This window comes from Pholcus phalangioides, unplaced genomic scaffold (assembly GCF_987345545.1).
Source record: "Pholcus phalangioides strain wild (caught in Gottingen) unplaced genomic scaffold, Ppha-v1.0 ptg000010l_1, whole genome shotgun sequence".
NCBI lineage: Eukaryota > Metazoa > Arthropoda > Arachnida > Araneae > Pholcidae > Pholcus > Pholcus phalangioides.
The window spans coordinates 17,450,117-17,468,364 of NW_028301603.1; the positions used below are offsets into that span (position 1 = coordinate 17,450,117).

The window sequence follows — 18,248 nt, forward strand, 5'->3', positions numbered from 1 at the left end:
GCAAAATGTAGGATGAAATTTCAAAAAATTCACACGTACTTAAACATATTTTGGTGTAACTTATGAACATATCATGCAATCCTCTAAATTTTGGTTCATAACCTGCAACATTACTAGTTAAGTGCACTGTGAAAATCACAAAGCATTTCATTAATAAAATTTTTTGCAATCGTGTTTCAAATATCACGTGAATTTTGCCTAAAATTTGACATAAAAACGACTTTTTCATAGAAAATATAATAGATAGACCCAAATTTGTCACTGTTTTGACCATTTTGGGACACTTTCTATCAAAAAATGTTACTTAAGTTCACTCCAGAACCATTTTAAAGGAAAGTGACAAGAAAGTTAGTCGGATACCTTAATTATTTTAAACACACATATTTAATTTAATTTTTTTTTAAATTGTTGATCGTCTGGCCGGGAGTAGGGCACGAGTCTATTATTCCTCTCCAACCTGCGTCTCTGGTTCCTGGCCTTTGTCTTATTGGAGCAAAGGTTCCGAAGGACACAAAGGTTCAAGAACCCCGATGAAGAGAGTGTCAAAAACTACTTTTTTCAACGATTATTTCATTACAAAGAAAACTCTCCAGTGAGGGAAAAAGGTATGTTCTTTGTTCTGGAAGTTGATAAAATGAAAATTGGCGATTGTTCTAAGTGCCATTCTCTCGCCAAAGACGCGTGCCATACTAGAAATAAGTGAGAGTTTGGCAGAAAAAAAGTAAATATAAGGAGCAGATATGGATGGCAACCCTTAATTTTTCTCTTCTCTTTTTGAGGTTATGGAAGAAATAAAGCTCGTGCAAAATGTGATCGCGCATGGCGTGGCTTGGCTTTTGGGTGGACGTTCGGTTGTCATTAAGACATTATTGTCGGTGTCGATGTCCACCGGAAAACGACAAATAAAGATTGGTTTTTTTTATTTCTTTTCCAGGACTGTGTCTAAGACGTCAACATCTCACTCATCCTCTCAATTTCGTTTCCAACAGGTAAATAAAGCCTTTTCATACTTTTGGTAATTAATACGATTATGTCTCCAAAAACTTTGAACTTTGTCACTTTTGCCAAACAAAAACGCAATTTACCTTACGTATGCGGAGTTTCATTTTTAGTTTTACATACACAAACCTGTTAGCATAAAGTTGTAATTATTTGTTTTTTTTGCTGAAAGGTTTCTTGAATTGTGTATCCTAAGATAAAACAATGTATTTTCATTTTATAAATTAATTTAGAATTAATACCTCCAATTCAAAATGGCAGTCGAATTTTAATAGGAACTCAGAAAAGTTCGAAATAGTTTCTCGAGAAAGTTCAAAAGAATTTGAAAGAGGTTTTCAAAAGAGTTTAAAATAGTTTCTCAAAAGAGATTTTGTATTTAACAGATTTGTATTTAACAGATATAGCGAGTGTCAGAAATGAATCTTTAAATTTGTTCAAACAGATATTGCAAGCGTGAGATATGAATCTACGAATGAGTCAGAATATATTCTCAAATGTGTTTGCTATAGGCTTCCGAAAAAGTTTAAAATTGCTTCTAAAACGACTTGAAATTTTTTCTGAAGAGACCTCAAAATTTCAGAATTAAGGAAAGAGATTATTACAGAAATTAAGGATTAAGAAATTATTCCACAACTAAGAAAGGGAATGATTTACAAATTAAGAAAGAAATGAATAAAAAAAAATTAAGGATTAAGAAAGAAAAATCCCAATTAAGAAAAGAAGTGATTTCATCATCAGAAAAAGAATAAGAATCCAGAAAAGAAATGAATTAGGAATTAAGAAAAGACATTTTTTTTTAATTGAGGAAAGAATTTTTTTAATTAAGGAAACATTTTTTTTAATTAATAAAATAAATTATTTAAAAATTGAGAAAAGAAATGGTTTCGTAATTAGGAAAAAAAATTACTTCATCATCAAAAAAAGAAATGATTTAAGAATTAAGGAAATAAATTTTTGAATTATGAAAAGAAATGATTTCACAATTAAGAAATGATTCCATAATTGAGAAAAGGAATGATTTCATGATTAAGAAAAGAAATGATTTCATCAAGAAGAGAAATGTTTTAAGAATTAAGAAAATAAATTATTTTAAAAAATTAATTAATATTAAAAGAAATTGTTTTACAATTAAAAGAAGAAATGATTTCTCATTTAAAAAAAGAAATGATTAAGGAATGAAATGATTAAAGAATGGATTAAAGAAATTTTTGAATTAAAACAAGAAATGATTTCAGAACTGATGAAAAATTAATGACGGAAATAATTTCAGGATTGTGGAAAATGAAAATATAATTTGGGAAACAATTTCACAATTGATGAAAGCCTTTCATTTCCCAGAGGCATGTTGGCCAACCCATTAATTAGCCACTGATTAAAACACATGTAGTTATTTCTAACGTTTTGCATAAATTTCTTGGGAAATCGAAGTAGGTTTTTTTTCCTTTATCAGCATTTCAACTGTTAGGTAGGCCCCGCATTCTCGTAAACTTACCACCCCAAGTATAGCCGGATAATATGGAGAAAATGTATCGGTCACGTGAAATACGGGACGCAGGCAGGCCTGTCATTTGGGGGGACCGGGGGGGGGAGCCCCCCCCCCATATCAACTTTAGAAAGTACACTAGAAATGGTATATATATATACATACATTATGCATACATCCAGGGCCGAAACTAGATGCTTGGTCACCCGGGGCAAACGCGCATTTTGACGCCCCCTTGTAATGTTGGAGAGGTTTCAGAATGAAATTTGCGCCCCACTCGGGGGGTCTAGCGCCCGCGGCATGAGTCCCGCCTGCACCCCATTAGTTGCGGCCCTATATAATACATCTATATACAGTCGAATCCCGTTATAACGGGAAGGGGGAGGCACATAAACGTAGTATTTTGTAAACCCCCCACAAGAAGAAATCACACATTGTGAGGTCCGGCGATCTTGGAGGCCAGTGATGCTTAACTGAATCGTCAGGTTCCGTACGGCCTATCGCATCGTTTAGGAATGCGAGTGTTCAAAAATTCTCGAACGTCCAAGCTCCATCTAGTGTGGTGGTGCCCCCCCGTCCTGCTGGAAAATGAAGTCATCCGCATCGGTTTCGGAAAAGCCAATTTTGACAAACACTGAAGTGGCGGCCGAAGGAAGAGTGTTGGCGCTATCTGTCGGCAACTGAGTGGAAACTCGAGATTTCCCTCTTTCTACCTGTACATTATTCGATCAAAACGGATTAAAAGCTGAATAGTTACGATTTTTTTTGAATCGGACGATTCGTTTTTGGAACACCCTGTATATTCATTTCTACGTTTCTTTAAATCTTGATTTGTTTATTTCATGAGTCGAGCAGGAAGTCACCATATTGGTTAACTTAGACACGGTTTGTATGTGCCTCAAAGAAAGAGTGAGTATCACGTGATCCAAAAAGCCTCATTGAAGAAAACCCGGGCAGCGCCGGGTGTTATAGCTAGTGTATCTATCTATGTGTTACGGGGTAAAAGCCCGAAGACTGGTAAAACCTAGAACTCATCGGTAAGACCTAGGTTTTACCATGACGAGTTGGTAAAAGCCCGAAATGTGTTTGTGAAAACGTTTTCATTTCTGACTTTTACCAAGTCATACCCCCTTTTTTAATGTTAACGTATTCGTTTCTGCCGTTTATTAGTTAATGAATAATTATGAAATTTACTAATTATAATTAATAGTTAACAAATGAATTAACTAACCAACAAGAACTTATTAGTTCAACGATAATTAATTAATTTATTCATTAATTTACTCCGAACAGTAAAGGCCTGTTTTTAATGAATCAATTGAATGCCCCACATTATTATCAGTTAACTAATTTAGTTAGTTAAATGATTAATAACAGACCATTATAATAAATTAGTTAACCATTTTAATAGTAATTAAAAATAACTATAACTATTTATTAAAAATGGGCATTTCAGTGTACTCCGAACAGTAAGAACTTTAAACCAATTAATTCATGAATTTATGATTTACCTACATAGCGTCAGGAACTGAAAAGTTCACGTTGGTTAATAAATTAATTTGTTAATTATTAATAATTATCAGTTAATTTTAAGCGGCAGGACGTAATAAATTGATGATGATTTATTCATTCATTAAAAACGGTCTTTGACCTCGTCGACGTCCGAAATGAAAACGTTTACAAGATTATTTCGGCTTTTACCAACTCGCCTTGGTGAAACCCAGGATTTACCAGTCTTCGGACTTTTACCGTAACGTGGAATAAGTTGAAATGACGGTCCTGGACGTAGGTAATCATTGGTCCACTAACATTCGATATAAGTCGCTCCCTCTATCATATCCAGTGGCGTCGGAGCCGGGGGTGCTCAAGCACCCAGGGTAATTTGTGGCATGGATCCGAGCACCCCCAGAATTGATTCAGAAATGAAAATTTCCGATATAAAACTAAAGACGAGCACCCACAGTTTCGAAACATTTCCGACGCCCCTGATCATATCATTCTGAATACGCACCTGCTTTTTTGAGATCGTTTATGGCAATACCATGTCTACCTACCCATATATATCATGTGTGTTTCATTTCTAAGGTTATTTGAATGAAGAGGATAAATGATTTGTTTGTGATCGGCCGGGAATGGCGTCGGGTGTCGCTCCAGACATGTCGTCGGTGTCGACGTCCTTGAAAGTGAGTAAAGGACCACCCGCTCGTGGTGGCGAAATGGACGCCTTGTTGCTGGGACGGACCAGGGTGAGTTTTTGAATCGATTAATTTCATTATTTTTATCGACACCAGATGCTGTTTTAAAACAACTATTACCCTTTTTTAACACTTTTCAACACTCTTGAAAAGCAAACAGTGATGAAACCGCCAGGAAAAGGTAAATTAGCTGCTACTCAAGAAATGTTCATCATGCTGTCCTGAGCCGAAAGCGCACAACGGCATGTTTCACAACAGATCGAAGTGTATCAGGGGTGATGTTGTGAATGTGTTGCGCGATGTAGTTTTTCAACTCGGCTAAGTTCGCAATCGGACCACTGTACACAACATTTTTTTGGATGACCCCCCACAGCCAGAAGTCACAAGGGTTCAGGTCAGGTGATCGTGGCGGCCAAACTGTTGAAAAATGGCGACCAATAACTCTGTCATTGCCAAAAATGGAGATTCAACAGTTGCTTCACTGGTGTTGAAAAATGCGGAGGAGCACCATCGTGCATGAAAATTGTGCTATCCACACATCCGCGCTGTTGCAGTGCTGGAATGAGCTACTATTACTACTAAACCACACATGCACCTCGTCCATAAGCTGGAATGAGCTGGTTGCGCAAAATAGATTTACACCTAGTCCCATTGACGGTACAGGTTACAGGACCCAAAGGACCTATCTCCTCGAAAAAGAAAGGCCAACGATAAAAGCTGCCGTAAACCCGCACCACGCAGTGACCTTTGGGGAATAAAGAGGCAATGGTTGCATTTAGAACGGATTCTCTCTTGCCCATATCCTGCAATTGACAGAACCTTGGAGATGGAAATGGGCTTCGTCTGTCCTCAAAATGTTCCATGGCCGTGCATGGCCCACCTCCATCCGAGCGAGAAATAGCAGGGTGAAATGTTCTCGTAATGGCAGGTCCGCAGGCAACAACTCTTGAACATGCGTAATTTTGTATGGATAGCAGCATTGCAGGATGTTTCGTAAAATTTTACGAACCGTGCTGACAGGCATGTCTAAAGTTCGGCCAATTCCCCGAGCACTGCACGTTCCCAAAGCACTGCTTGACGCTTCCTTCAATGCCGTAGCTAGCCACTTGCTCCACTGACGTCGAAGCAATTGCTTTCCTCCCTCTGCCACGTTGCACGTCAAACGAACCCGTCTCTTCGAATTCAGCAATCCTCTTCTCTAGACCCTTTGCAGACGGGGAATTGATGTCTGGAATTTCTTGAATGCGAATGAAGAATGTCTTTCGAATGAAGACAGTGTTCGGTGAACATGCGCTACTACTACCACTACACCAGACATGCACCTCGTACATATTCCTCTGCGGAACCTCTAACGAACTGGTACATGTTGGAATGTGCATGTACGTGTAGCGAAGTTTGTTTCTGTGTAATGCTTGTTATGTGTAGTGCTACCATCTGCCCCCAGTTTTTCTAACTATGAGTGAAGTATAATGATTGAATGATTTATCGTTGTAGGCCTGCTGCTCTCTGTGGCGAGACTTTTTAATGGGGGAGATTGGCTCGCATTTGCGCCTCAAAGTTGGGAACCACAGGAAACCAACTTCAGCCGACCACCACTGTGGTGACGGTGGGGTTCGAATCCGGATCCTCGCGATGCGAGTACGTCACTATGACCACTCGACCACCACAGCGGCCCTCACTTCACTTCTGAAATATAGATGGCAGCAATAAAAAAGCAGACGTCATGCTGTAGATACGCACTCAGACTGTTAGATACACACACTTACACTTCCGGCACAATTCACCAGGTAGTAAATTGCCCATGGCGATGGACCTGAGTCGCGCTCGGTTTGAAAGAAAGCGATACCGCGGATCTAAAATTCGGTTAGCAGACGTCCCCTCCTTTTTTGATGTCCTTTCAAGCGTCTCTCCTCCTACGTTCCGGAAAATTCACAATTTTGTCCTCCTTTTCCGGTTTTCTGAATTGTTTTCCTTTCCTTTTTTCTGAGGAAATTTGTTTTTCCACTCCTGAAACATATGAAACATATAAAGCTTCATTTGATATGAGCGTTTTTATCATCTTTTTTCCGCTCACGCACTGACTGATGACCCCTCTTTTGACCAAAAAACTTATCGGCGACCCCTGCATGAGCTGGCCGTGATCATTACATTGTCTGACCATGTGTCCCGGTTTTTCGGAACAATCCGATTTTGTTGGAAAGCCCTTTGCGGAACGTTTGTTTCAATTAGGTGATATTGACGTCCACACAAGAGATATCCTTCTTTTTTTAAATATAAATATTTACTTTGTATTTTGCTGTACTTGGTGTAGGATGGAAGTGTAGCGATCTGTATGGGGTCCTTGATTTTCGTATATAGGGTGATTAAGAAAGAATCAACAGATACGGAAAACTGGCTGAGTGAGAAGATATCGATGTTTCAGGAAAGGAAAATTCATCTCTGCCCTCTCACGGGGGTTTGTTAGAGCACTACTTCACCAACTATGGCCATATCGCAATTTACTGCCATTAATGAGATGAGCTGGAAATGAAATGCGCTGTCTATTGGTGGTCGGCTCACGTTCATATTAGGTAAAATATATATTATTTACATCCTCCCTCGGGTTCGAACCCCGGACCGTGAGACGGTGGTAGACGAGCATCTTGCCACCACGCCACTCGCTATTAATGGAGCACTCGTCCGGCAAACGAGAGATCGGGGTCCGGGTCCCCGTGAGAAGGCAGAGATGAATTTTCCTTCCCTGTGTAACATCGATATCTCCTCATTCAGCCAGTTTTCCGTATCTATCGTATTAACGAGGGAGAGTGACATCTTTCGTCAAGAAAGAATCATGCGATTCCAAAATGATTCTACACTGGAAATGGACCAGGATTAAAAACTTTCGTATGGTAGCGGAGAGTGACGTCATCCTTGCATAAGTCGCCATCTGGTGGCAGCGTCAGCAGTTGTGAGCTTGGCCTGAGTCTGGTCCGGCCGTCCATGTACAGTCCCTTTCAGTGTTCACGAGCTCCAAGGAAAGATTGAAAGATTCGTTGCCCCTGTAGACTAGTTGTCTAGGGCGTGGGTTCGATTCCCCGCAGGAGAAGTTGAATTTTTTTTCTCCTTCCAAAATATATCTTCGCAACAACCAGTTGTTAAAAACCTTCGTATGGTAGCGGAGAGTGACGCCATCCTTGCATATGTTCATGCCTTTATAATGCTTTGCCACATTTTCAATCCTCCCAGTAATGAGGTTTTTATTGACGTCATAATCATCATGAGCATCACTCCGACGGACTAACTCTACATGATCCCCATAGAGATAAATGTTGAAATTGCCGATTTTAACTGTAGAAATGCGGAAATTTAGTGGGGTTTTCCGCCACGAAAATGTATCCGTATTGTTTTTTAATATTCAACTGCATAAATTCATATAGTTTAGGTTGTTTTAAAATCAGTTACGGGCCCATAAAGTACTTCGAAGAAATTCCATGGCTTTAACTAAGCATTTTTGGAAGCTGAAACAGGCAGAGATGGATAACTTGAAGTTCAGGGGGGGGGGGCATCGAAATACCTAGCGCCCCTTGAAAAAAGAAAAAAAATATTTTCATTTCTACGTTTCTTTAAATCTAGATTGGTTTCTTTCATGAGTTGCGCAAAAAGTCGCCATATTGGTTAACGTGAACGCAGTTTGTATATCCCTCAAAGAAAGAGGGAGATATCACGTGATCCAAAGAGGCTCATTGAGGAAAACCCGGGCAGCGAAGGGTATTATAGCTAGTATTTAAATAAAACTAAATCACTCTTATTTGTAAATTTTTATTTTGGACAATCTCCCGCATCCCCCTCTAGTTCATTGACGTGACCCCGCGGGGGAGAGGGGGGGGGGTCGAGACTTACGGTTTGCGCAGCACTGAATTACATGATAGTAGAATGTAAACAAAATATGAATTAAAATAAAATTCATAAAAACTTCCATTTAGTCACTTTTTTCTATCCCTGCCAGTGACCACTTCCTAATCCTCCGAGAAGTGATACATCGCCGCTGGCAGGATCATTGGGACACTCAAATAAATAATAAACTACATGCCATCAAGCCCACACTCGGCCTTTGGCGTTCGAGCCGCAGGACTAACCGGATTCGGCTGAAGTTGTTTTTCTGTGGTTCCCAACTTCGAGGCGCAAAATTCGAGCCGATCTCCCCGTTAAAAAGTCTCGCCACAGAGAGCAACAGTCCTACAAACAGTACAAATATTCAGTGACTACACATCACTCACTTCACTTCCGAGATATAGATGGCAGCACTGAAAAATCATACACAACACTAGATACGCACTCAGACTATTAGGTACACACACTTACACTTCCGGCACAACTCACTAGGTAGTAAATTGCCTATGGCGATAGACCTGAGTTGTGCTCGGTTTGAAGAAGAAGAAGGACTAACCGGAATTAGGAAGTTTTGCTTGCCCAGGACACAATCGGCTCTCACGCAATCATATTTATTATTACGAGGGAATCGACCTGAGTTCCCACGTTGTCCGTCCATTGACCATCGCTCATGCTTTTACTTGTTCACATCATCGTCATCATTTTACGACCGCTTTCGGTCGTAGTCATTTTTCACTTCGCGACGTTTTTAGTGGCCATTGCGATGCATCTCGTATTTTTAAGTTCATCAAAGCTATTGCTTTTTATAACAAAATTTGGCTTTACACACTTTCTTCTTCAAGCCGAGCACAACTCAGGTCTATCGCCATAGGCAATTTACTACCTAGTGAGTTGTGCCGGAAGTGTAAGTATGTGCACCTAACAGTCTGATTGCGTATCTAGTGTTGTGTATGATTTTTCAGTGCTGCCATCTATATCTCAGAAGTCAAGTGTAATAACTGAATATTTGTACTGTTTGTAGGACTGTTGCTCTCTGTGGCGAGACTTTTTAACGGAGAGATCGGTTCGCATTTGCGCCTTGAAGTTGGGAACCACAGAAAACCACTTTTATACACTGTTTTTTGTTTAAGTTTTGTTTTGTCATGCGTGGTTTTACTTTCTTAACGCGACAAAAATACATTTTAATTGCTCAATTGTTTTGGCGCAGTTTGACCCAACTGGTCATTGCGCCAATAAATCGAAAATCCAATCCAACCTTCCTCTGAAAAGAGACTAAATTTAGTCGGGGAAAAAAATTGTTGTTGTGCGGTCGAATTTATTGGTTATAGTAAAATGGCGTAATCCGTTGTGGAAATTGGGAAAATTGGCGTTATAAAGGGTGCCCGCGCAGGCGTCCTCCATTCTGAGTTTTTGAACCTGGTAACCCTAACCCAGGTGCGGATCTACGGGGGGGGGGATTATCGGGGTGATCAACCCCCCCCCCCCCAAGAGAAATGCGAATATGATAATACAGTCGAATCCCGTTATAACGAACGTCAAGAGACCGAAGCAGTCATTTCGTTATAAAGGAATTCCAGATCTTTGCAATGTTTCTAAGTAAACTTATCTGGGGGATTGGAAAAGTGTTTGTTGAAACGCGATTTTCGCTATAACGATATTCGTTTAAACGGGATTCGACTGTATTACATTCAATAAATCCGTTGAAAATTATTTGTGTCAATGCTTTGGATTAAATAACAAATTTCAAAAAAAGTCGGAACAAAGAAGAAACCGTGACTGTTCCGCAAAATACGGGACAATGTGGGATGTATGGTCATGCTATTTACAGCGTAATAAAAAAACCAAAAGATCTGTACTTCCAGTTTCATTTCAAAAAAAGTCCCAATTCGAAGCTTTTTGTGCTGCCATCTATGTTTGCATTTTTGAGACATGGAATATACACTTCCTGAATTGAATACAAACTGAATATGCAATATTTTTTATTTCAATCATACTTTTACTTGATTTGAAAATGATTTTATCTTTCAAAGTTAATAACTTGTTGAAAACAGTAGATTTTAAATTAGGTGCAGGAGTTTAGGATTAATTAGGTGTTAAATTTATTCAGCCCATCGCCCCCTTTTTAAAAACTGAATTTCTCATCGCCCCCTGGAATGGATGTTAAAAATCCACATAGAAAAGTTGAAAGATGCAGTGACGAAATTTTGCATCAATGTTTCCCTGCAACGGGGGTAGTATATAAAAAGGGTTAAAATTCGAAAATACTTGCAATAAACTTTCAAAAAAATTACAGTAAACATCATTACAAAACATATAAAATTAAATTTTTGAATTTTAATAACATATGCATATATAGAGCCATGGCCCCCACATCATACAGCGGGGAAGGCTGGGATCTTTTGTGGGCGTCCCCGGTCAGACTTTTCACGGGCGCCTTCTGTAGTTAAATTGTAGGGCGAAAAAGCAAAAAAATGATGAGAACTGTTCCGAACCCCAGGGCTATAGCCAGTGCCGTCTTAACGCTTGGGCCCACCCGGGCACGGCCGGGGCGTTTTTATCACACAAAAATTATATCTGGTTGAACTTTTCTCTGATTAACCAGGTAGAGCCTCAGAAAACTCACTTGGCCCGGGGGCCCCATGATGCTCTTAAGACGGCCCTGGCTAGAGCCCTGCCAAACCCTAGGCTTACTAAGAGTGTGATGATTGTTGCTTGGTTTTACTCTCACAAATCCTCACAATTGAATATCCGTTGGTGATTTCGATTTTTGTCGAAAGAGATTTGCGTCTGCATTGAAACGTCTCGCACGTGAAAATTTTTTTAGCTACATTAGAACCTCTCAATAACGGACACTCACGGCAGGCGGTCTTGAGAGCATCATGGGCCCACGGGTCAAGCGATTTTTTTGAGGCCCCACCCAGTGCCGTCTTAACGCATGGGCCCACCCGGGGGCCTCACGAAAATGAGATCTAGTTAAATTTTTTTTTTATAATTTACTAGTTAGGGCCTCAGAAAAACCACATGGCCCGGGGGGGGGGGGTGCATGATGCTCTTAAGACGGCCCTGGCCCTACCTGGAAAATTGTCAAAAAATGCAACTGCTTGTTTTTCTGAAGCCTCTCTTTTCTTGAGGCCTGCGGGCCGTGACCGGGTGGCCCATGCGTTTAGACGGCACAGACTCACGGGACCGAAAATTTTCTCCGTTGAAAAAAATTGGTTGCACTTAATCCGTCCACTGTTTTATAGTTAATAATAATTGCATTACATTATCCAAGTTAATGTCAAGCCAAAAAATAAAGTTCGCCATCGGCCAGCTATACTTATATAATGCAGTTTAATGCTCGAGCGAAATATGTCATCAAGGAAACAGTTATTTTACGGATATTATGCTGAGGTGAACTTGGAAACAAAAGCCATCACGTCTCCGCCGGGAAGTAGAGGCAGTAGACTCAACTTCAGGAAATGGCCCCCGGGTGGGACGGTTCAGAGAGCGATAGATGGCTTTTTGATATCTCGAGCTGAGAAAAATACAAATACAACGCCACAACAGGCAAACCGCCCAACGAGGTGGCTGACTTAAGAACATCATGGATCCCCGAGCCCCTACCTATTACTGCTACACCACACATGCACCCCCCCTCCCCCGCGGAGCCCCCCAACGAATCGGTATATGCGGGAATGTGCGTGTACGTGTAGTGCAACCTGACGTAAAGTTTGTTTCTGTGTAATGCTTGTTATGTGTAGTGCTGTCATCTGCCCCCAGATTTTCTAATTATGAGTGAAGTGTTATGATTGAATGATTTATCGTTGTAGGACTGTTGCTCTCTGTGGCGAGACTTTTTAACGGGGAGATCGGCTCGCATTTGCGCCTTGAAGTTGGGAACCACAGAAAACCAACTTCAGCCGACCACCACTGTGGGGTTCGAACCCGGATCCTCGCATCACGAGTCCGGCACTATAACCACTCGACCACCACAGCGGCTCTGAAAAAGCCATCTATCGCTCTCGAAATATGTGAAACGTGTGGAGAAGTAAATTCCTAATTTTTCTCTACTTTTCTAATACGGACTACGTTCATCTGAAACGAAATCATTTACGACTAACGCCATCTTGTCAAAGCAAAGTTGGCAACACTAAATCCCCCATCTCTCAGATCACTTATTTGCGTTTAAATGAGCCTGAAAGTTGCTTTCTGATGATAATCCATACTGAGAGTTAGAAAATTCTAAAAAGAGCAATTCTTTCGTTCTTAATGCTCAAAATATCAAAGTTTTGCAGATTATGGCTTCTTAAATTCACTAATGAACTCAAAACTATGATTAAAATAGGCATTTATGGCTGTAAAAGTTCAAAAAAGGCATTTTTAACAAAAAAAGTTTGAAAATAGGTCAAACTAAGCTGATGATTTTTTCGCTCTCGTGCACACACACACACGTACTGTGGAACTGTGAGTAATAGTCTTCCCTACAGTGTCCGGTTAGCGTACCTCACTGGAAAAATTGACTGTTATACGAAACTAGATGTCGCATTCTATGTGCGTTTGTTTTTTTATAAATTCTGCTTGGCCAAGAGTTGACCATAGACGAACTGATGGACCCCCATTGCATGCAATAGCAAGAGCTTATATTGAAGGTATCTTTTCCTGAGGACGAGAGAGAAGAAATTTCACATTTGAAAAGTAAGAAGTCTCTCACTTTTCAAATGTGATTAGAGAGATGTGTAAAATGTTGGAATCTGTGCAAAATTCTGTAGAAAAGTACCAATGAAATAGAAGCACAGTCAGAACCGCAATTAGGGGGAGGGGGAGCAGGCGAGTCTCGTGCCCCGGGCGCAAATTTCATTCTCAAACCTTACCTTCAACATTACAACGGGTGCCAAAATGCGCACTTGCTCCGAGTGACCAAGCATCTAGTTGCGGCCCTGAGCACAGTAAAGCTTCAGTCCCACGAGAGTGGGCTGGAGCACTCTTGGTAAGATAATTAAAGTTAAAAGTCTTTGTTGAACATAACCGCAAAAACCACAGCTGCCTTGAAGCAATCCCTATTTGTTCGGTTATTCACAAAGGAAGACGCTCGTTCGCTGCCTTTATATTGAAATCCATAAAAATTATTGCTTCCCCGAGGCCCGAGGATCCTGACAGACTTTTATTGTCTTAAACTTTAATTATCTTACCAAGAGTGCTCCAGCCCACTCTCGTGGGACTGAAGCTTAAAGCAAGCAATAAATTTGTCCAACGACAATGCGATTTCCCATCTCCGTGAAATCCTAAAAAGGAGGCAAAAAGCAAGTGCCATTGGATACGTTCTTTTTAAAATCACACAAAAAGAATAAGAATGCAAACAACAGTGAGTCCGTAAATCGTCTAACACGAGAGAAAGCCCTCTTCTCTCTCGTTGTTTAGAGTGAGTTAATTTGTATACACTATCGTTTCGCATGTTTGTTTACGGCGTTATTACATTATACAGTATATACTGTACATATTTCACTTGAAAGCTCTAATTCTTCACCTCTCTTTCCGTGTGTGGGCCCCCTTCAGCACTTGTCGTGACTCGCCTTTCCATGTGTGTATCACTTTTAGAGTATTCCAGGGCCACTTGGCATCAGATTGTGAACTACTGCTAGTATACATGCAAAGAAAAATCATTTCACTGGAACTTTTGCTGTCACCTATCGAATAAAATTTCTGACCAGCTTTTAAATAACGTAATTAAAAAAATATATAATGTATCATATTGATAATATTTTAAAAAACAATAATATATATAAAATTATCAAATTTACTAGAAAAATTTATCAGTTGATATTTGTGTACAGTAATTTAAAATCAGAGAATTTTATCAACCGCTGCCGTCTTTCACTTCAATGACATTGAGAGTGAGTTATTAATTGATGAGGTAAAGAGAACGGCTTATGAAACCATGGACGGCTCTTCTTGGCAAACTTACTAATATTATTTTGCTTTTTAAAAATATTAATCGTTAAATTTTTGAAGTAAATTCAATAATTTATAACATATTATTGTTTAAAAAATTATTTTATTATACTATATTATATTATTTTTTCAACATATTTCACTAATCGAAAAACTTTTTACCAATGTCAATTCAAAATTATATTAGTTTTATTCGGTAGATGGCAGCAGATATTTCAATTAAAGGATTTATGTTAGCATGTTAGATTGCAGTGGTTCTTGATTAGATTGCCATATGACCCTCTAGCGTCTCTGGGATATTCTGGGGCGTGGGGAGCACAGGTGAAAATCAGATGAAGGGGGAACCACGACTATAGTGCTGAAGAGGGTCCTCAGAGAGAGAGAGAGAGAAAGAGAAGTGATAGATTTTTTAAGTGAATTATATGGTGGGAGAAAATGTTAGTACGTTCTGAAATCACAGCACAGCATGGAACCAGGATCATCTAAATCCGCGGGCCCATATGGGCAAGGTCCGTGGCTTGATATCCTTAGGGGGCACATGATGAGATCTGGCACTACAATTTCTGGATGTAATTAGTATGTAAGCACTACACTTCTCTCCAGCCAAGTACGGGTGACCCAGAACACTTTGTCATTGCCGTCTTAATACGTGGGCCCACCCTGGAACGGCCCGGGGGCCTCAAGTTTGAAAGGGGTGCTCACGATAACGATATTTGGTCAAAATTTTCGAGAGCTTCAATATGTGAATAGCGTACTAGACAGGCCCCAAGTACGGGGCCTTAGAAAAATTACTATATCCAAGGGGGGAAGCCGATGGGGCTCTTAAAACGACCCTGCACTAATTTTAAGCACATCAAAAAAATGCGTCACTTCGAGTCAGAAACCGTGGTGAGAATCAAATGTGGCCTTCTCGTGGGCATTCTAACCGCGACCTACTTTTGTCATATAAACGAAACTTGTCCATTCACACAAAACAAAGTGTAATACATAATAATTCATTTTGATTAGCAATAACATTTATAAATGCTTTGAACGCAAAAAGTTCAACAATAAAAGTTTGTGGGAAAAAAGTTCAAAATTTAATCGTTTAATAATGAATTCGTTTTTGAAATTATCAATGGAGCCGCTCGTGACACATTCGTTCTTGTTCTAAGTAAATTCTGAAACGAATTCGCGCGAACGCGAGTATTTTCTTATTATATTACCTTATGGACAACCAAAAAATTTGGACTCGAGTCACAGAGGCCCTAATACCTGCCTTGCCCGGGACATTCTCGTGTCGGGCTCCGGCTAGCTGTCATTTATTTTTCAAATCGCCGGTGTTACTGCGATATTATACAGGTCCAAGCTTCAAGAAAGTGTAATTTTACATTATTTCAAACGCAGGCCTCTCACTTCTTCCTTGATTAAAATTGGCCAGCATTGGGGGTGGGGAGACGACGACATTGCAATTGATTGTTTAATTCTACATATAATTCTGAATGAAATCTCATTGAATATTTATCGTTGTTTTATGAACATATCAGAAATCTTGATTGCAATGAATTGCAACACTTTCAGCTCAAACAGTAATACAAAAATCCAGATGAAACCACGCTTATTTAAACGTAAAAATACAATAAAAAAAATCCTTTCAGAGAAATATGATTGATAATACAATTATATATCATTGAGTAAAATGCTATTAATATAGAACACAAAGAAAACCGACGATGTTCACTAAAAATACCCGGAAATTCATTGGCGTTCATTTCCGTGTATTTTTAGTGAATATCGTTGGTTTTTGCATTCTACACTGCTCAAAACAAATAGGGGAGCAAGCAAAAAAGTGAAGAAAACCGTGCGAGACAGCCACGTATTGGCATACAATGGATAGTACACGCGTATCAATGCGCAATACAGAAAAAAGACGTAAAAAAATTTGGAATTAAGCTTTAATTCTTTGAAAATATGGAAAAAACATGAAAAGATGATTCAGGGCAACAATTTGGTTACATGTAAACGATAAAAAAAAGTACTGTTTAGACATGATGCATGAGTTTTAATAGGGCGTGTGGTATCCTCGAACAGCTAAGACTGCTGCACACCTGTTTGCCATGGATGCGATGAGGTTATCGATCAGACTTTGGGCAATACTGTTCCACTCCTCAAGAAGTGCAATCTGCAAGTCTCGGACAGTAACAGGCGGCCTTGGTCGCGCAGCGATGCATCGTCCGAGCGTGTCCCAAACATGCTCGATGTCTGGATTCAGGTCAGGAGAGCACGTTGGCCATTCCATACGCTGTATTGTTTCAGCTTCAAGCATGTTCTCCACCAGATGAGCTCTATGCGGTCGGGCATTATCATCCTGGAAAACAAAGGAATCTCCAATGGCTCCAGAGTAAGGGATGACATGAGGTCGCAGTATCTCGTCTGCATACCTTCGGGCCGTCAAAGTGCCATTCCGAATGATATGCAGGTCCGTACGTCCGCCTATGCTGATTCCACCCCATACCATCCAACCAGCTCGTCTGTATTGTGACCTTTCACGAACGAATGCGGGGTTATTTCGAGTGCCCCTGCGGGTGTCACACTCCAGACTGAATCGGGACTCGTCTGTAAACAGCACACTTGGCTCCAATCATGTTGCTCCCAATCTCGATGTTCAGCAGCCCATCTTCTTCGGGCCGCACGGTGGCGTGGGGTCAACGGAATGCAGACCATTGGCCTACGTGCATAGAGCCCTCCCTCATGAAGCCGATTACGTACTGTTTGGCTGGACACCCTTCGTCCTGTCGCCAAGAACAACCGTCTTTGCAACTGCGTAGCATTCTCTGTTCTGTTTCGACGGGCTGTTAACCGTATATACCGGTCATCAGTTGCTGTAGTGGCGCGTGGCCGAACTTGCCCTGGTCGACGTCTAACATTTCCTGTTTCTTGGAATCGAATCGATTCATTTTACGTTACTTATCGGTATACATCTTTGCGTAATTTTGTTAAAACCATGTGCTCCCCTAATTGTTTTGAGCAGTGTACATTATTATATAAAAAGGTAATATTCCATCATATTAATTAATATACTACGATAATTAAGAATGAGTCGATTTCGAATTGAGTGGAATCACTTTTCCATGTCAGCGCCTCTGATAGGTAGATTCGCGCAAGTGCCTTACTTGAAAGTCATGAAAATCAGTCAATATAATTTATTACACCTCGTTTATTACTTGTAATTATTAAATTTTCAATTTTGACGTGATTATGACCGCCATGGTATACGAGTTTGATTTATAAATAAACGCCAGATGCATATCCAACCCTTGAAATCTGCAAAACATGTAAGGCGGGATGTATCTGGTCCTTATCGGTCAATATAAGAGCATGTGGAAACATCAAAATTTTAATGAATAGAAAAACATCAGTGTACTTACGGTGTGCGGAAGAAGTAAACGCACATCTTCTTCCGCATTACATTCGTTTCTTTTCGGACACCATCGAAATTACAAACACAAAGGCCACAACAGGCAAATTAATTGCCCGACGAGGTGGCTGAAACTGATATGCACGTTTGAACCATGAAATGGTTCAAACGTGGTTCAATGGTTCAAATGGTTCAAACCATCCGTTGTGTAAGGGGCCGTTCAAGTATTACGTCATCATCGATAGGGGAGGGGGAGGGGGTTCCGATTTGCTGACTTTTGATGACAAGGGGGGGAAGGGGGGTTTGGATAATGCTTACGTCATCAACCACCCTTTATGAAAATATGAGTTAGGATTCAGTGGGGCAGAGCTGA

The 18,248-nt window shown here is 40.2% G+C and overlaps 1 protein-coding gene across 1 annotated transcript in view; it reads left to right on the forward strand.

The window, feature by feature from the left end:
• Positions 1–923: 923 nt before the first annotated feature.
• Positions 924–18,248, forward strand: part of LOC149081017 (dipeptidyl peptidase 4-like) — a 174,834-nt gene continuing 157,509 nt past the window's right edge. Inside the window, exons 1-2 of the mRNA XM_089237759.1 lie at positions 924–989; positions 4,568–4,728. Coding sequence (XP_089093885.1) covers positions 4,615–4,728 — 114 coding nt within the window. The 5' untranslated portion in view covers positions 924–989; positions 4,568–4,614. The remainder of the gene's footprint in view (positions 990–4,567; positions 4,729–18,248) is intronic.